The sequence below is a fragment of the Lottia gigantea genome, assembly GCF_000327385.1.
Source record: "Lottia gigantea unplaced genomic scaffold LOTGIsca_1, whole genome shotgun sequence".
In the NCBI taxonomy this organism is placed as follows: Eukaryota; Metazoa; Mollusca; class Gastropoda; family Lottiidae; genus Lottia; species Lottia gigantea.
This window is the reverse complement of record NW_008706746.1, coordinates 4906163-4909940: the sequence shown is the minus strand read 5'-3', so window position 1 is coordinate 4909940 and position 3778 is coordinate 4906163. Positions and strand designations below refer to the sequence as shown.

Genomic DNA, 3778 nt, shown 5'->3' with positions numbered 1-3778 from the left:
CGTAAAACTCCATTTTATTTTGCTTTATTTTATTTGTAGGTACAACTGATACAATATTGACTACGTCTGTAACACCAGGTAAATATACAGATTGTTCTATTATCATTTACACCGACCGTTTCTTCCACATTACAAACTTTTCACGTTTACGATTTCTATATCGTTTTCTAGAAGTTCACATATGTAAAGAAAATTATGCAAAATGTTTTTTAATGCCCTAAAACGATACTAAATTCTATTTTCTTATGTTCTTATTATTTTAGATTGTGGTGGAGTAATAAACACTGAAAGTGGTACAATTCAATCACCAAATTTTCCAAATCTTTATCCACAGAACGCTGTTTGTGACTGGACTGTGGAAGCTCCTGAGGATAAAATTATTATCTTAACATTTAATTATTTTGACGTAAGTTTTCATCCAATACATTATATATTATTTTCCAGTGTCCACGTTTTCTAGTGTACAATGTCAACAAACTCGATTGATGTTGTTCTTTCTGGTGTCTCTGGATGGAGATAGATCCATATGGAATAAACCTACGTCTTAGTAGAACATACCGCGGTTCTTAAACATAATGTTTGTTAATGGTATGACTTGACTGACAGCTTGAACATATGGCGGCATTGATCACGTTACCGTTTCATCCAATGGAATAGAAGCTCGTGCAAGTCATGAGTTTTGTTTTGTGTTTTGAAAAAGGGGGTGGAGCTTCAGTCGTGCAATCACATCAAAATGCACTTGTTGTAGCACACCAGGCTCCATCTACTTTCCTCTTTATCTTTCATGTTAAGTTATCCAAGTATGGTACAACAACAAATTGCTCGTATAATACACCATTGTTTTTCCCATTTTAGGCAATTATTTTTGCCTGAAAACAGCAAAGGAAGAATGCAGTTTAATATGTTACTATTTACTTATGTTTAATGTTTTGATACAGCATCGTCTAACAACTGGTTAATATTTTGATTGCAGCTTGAGGATTATAATTGCGAGTTTGATTTTGTTGTTATTTATGATGGTGACAAAGAAATAGCTGTATATTGTGGTTCACCTATTCCTGATCCAGTTACAAGTACCACGAATAAACTTCGAATAACGTTTATATCTGATGACCAATATGAATATGAAGGCTTTAATGCAACTTATAGCATGAAAGGTAAACAAGACCTCATTAAGTTATGATGCATTGTATATCTTGATTATCAAAAATGAAAATACAGCCGGATTATTAAAACATGAACTAGTTATTTGTTTATCGTCAAAAGATTTTCCTTTTAACATAGGGCCTGGTTGCATCAATTTGCACCATTTCAATTTTCAGTAAGACTTAGCGTTTTGTGACGTAACTATCGCAAAAGTTCTTTGATGTAAAAAGATAAGCCTGTAATACTGGTGGTATTAGCAATAATAACCCATGGCTTGTACCTTTTAAAATATAAGGTTTGCCAAACTGAAAATTTCATGTCAATTATAGGTAGCTCTGGTACATCACCAAATAGTATAACAACAATGGCTATAGGTAAATAAAACATTGCTGCCCAATTTGGTAATATACTTATATTTCTTATGCTTAGTCATAATTAGAAATATCTACTTTTATGTGATACATGAAAAATATATTTCTGATAGAAATAATTCTTATGTTTCCAATATGTAGAATATTTTGCCTCTGAATGATCTGCAGAATTACCTATACAATGACTCGAAATAACATTTTTGATAATATTTCCGTTAAAGGGGTGTTTTCTTTTGACTTCGGTTTTATATCTCCGCATACATCGCATATCTCGGGGAGCAAAAAAAAAAATAGTTCTCATTTTTTTTCTTTCAATAGACTTCATCTATGGGTGATAATTAACAATAACAAGTTTGTCAAAATCCGTTGAAAGTTGCGCCTTCTAGAGTGTTTACAAGCTCAAAAATAGAACAAGAACAAGCGCAATAACTCATACTATCAGATTTTCGAGTAATTACAAATACTCAAACGAAGTTTCGTCAAAACCCTTCAAGAATTGTCCCTTCTAGAGTGTTTACAAGCTAAAATTAGAACGCGTTTTCAAGAACAAGGACAATAATAATGATTTTGCTGATAGGGTTCATCATTGGGTGATTACAAACACTCGCACCAGGTTTCGTCAAAATCCGTTGAAAATTGTGCCTTCTAGAGTGTTTACAAGCTAAAAATTGAAGGCATGTTCAAGAGCAAGGGCAATAACTCATAAATATTTTTCAATTTTTCTGCTTTCAATTAGCGTTCATCTTTGAGTGAATACAAACATCAATCCCAAGTTTTTTCAAATTCCGTCAAGAATTGTGCTTTCTAAATCGTTTACGAGCAATTGTGGACGCACAAATAGACGCTTGTCGCCAACCTGAACGGCCAGACTGATAAAAAAGATAATGCCATCTTATTTATCTTCCCGATTTCCCTCAGATCACAGATCTCTCTATATTTATGCAGATTTTTCAAGGCGAAATTTCCCATTTCCGTCTACATTAGCCAAAACTAGATCAGTAAAGTAGGACCGCCTACTAAGACGTAAAACTCCATTTCAATTCACTTTATTTAATTTGTAGGTACAACTGATACAATATTGACTACGTCTGTAACACCAGGTAAATATACAGATTGTTCTATTATCATCTACACCGACCGTTTCTTCCACAGACTTTCATGTACAGATTAAACTAATCATTAATCGTGTTCACAACTCTGCGCCTAAATTTTCAAATTCATGTGAGTCCAAAAATAGAAAGAAGAGAAATTCCCAGTTTCTAGTACTTATGAATGTTATATATTATTGCAGAAAAGATAAGACATAAGTATAGGTGTTAGGTAAAATTTATTGGCATTGATATGGCACAGCTGATAAGAATACATCTATAAAAATACAATTTTTTATTTTTGCTGCCGACATGAAAAATGGCAAGCCAACCAGTTACCAATATAATATACATATAATGATATACACCAAATTATTGATTGATTCTCCCAAATGTACAGGCCTAGGGTGGAGCAGACATTTTATTTAGAAATTATGATGGAGGGTCTTATACTGGGTTTTCTTCTGTTATGATTTGATCTGAAATTAGAAAAAAGAACTCGCCCGATGGGCGAGAAGTATAGTATCTATTATATACTGATTGTTTTTAGTTTACTATGAACAATATTATCATTTAAGTTCTTATTTTTTGAATATGCAACTATCATTTTCTGCTTATAGACATGGGGAAAATTATCTTGAAGGCTCTTATAGTCGGCATGAACTATCTTGCTTGCTCGATTGCTGGTTGTATTGAACGGGTCAACAAAAGGTGCTTTGCCTACATTATGACGAATATTTAGTCCTATAGGTCTTGCTGTATTCAATGTCTCAATCCAATGAGCTTCCCTAGATTGACGGAATTTGGTAGTTTCATCTTCGGGCAAGTCAATTTCTATGCGCTCAATTGGAATTAGGAATTTAAGGTTGTAATATTGCGGTTAAAAAATGTTACGAAAGCACAGGCACAGGCATGTAGGCGTAACCTCTAGTGATAGAGTGTTTGTGAAGTTAGTTTAAAAGAATGATATAGAATATTTGAAATGCAAATCCATTATCTTCCGAATCTGAAATATATAAGAAGAATACTGGTTCCAACAGGAACATTAATAACCATGGAAATCATGATAAATATTTTTACTGGTGAAACTGAGGAATCGTCCTATATTAAATGAAAAGGAAAATGCGTATTTCATATAAATAATATATATAATTTATTAAGTGAAAATAGTAT

At 32.8% G+C, this 3778-nt stretch overlaps 1 protein-coding gene across 1 annotated transcript; it reads left to right on the top strand.

Moving 5' to 3' along the window:
- Nucleotides 1-283: 283 nt before the first annotated feature.
- LOTGIDRAFT_102666 (hypothetical protein) lies at nucleotides 284-1183 on the top strand (the record flags this gene model as incomplete). The annotated part of the gene is made up of 2 exons (XM_009045672.1): nucleotides 284-445; nucleotides 980-1183. Coding segments are annotated over 2 exons (366 nt in total), but the record flags the coding sequence as incomplete, so codon positions are not given.
- Between the last annotated feature and the right edge of the window lie 2595 nt (nucleotides 1184-3778).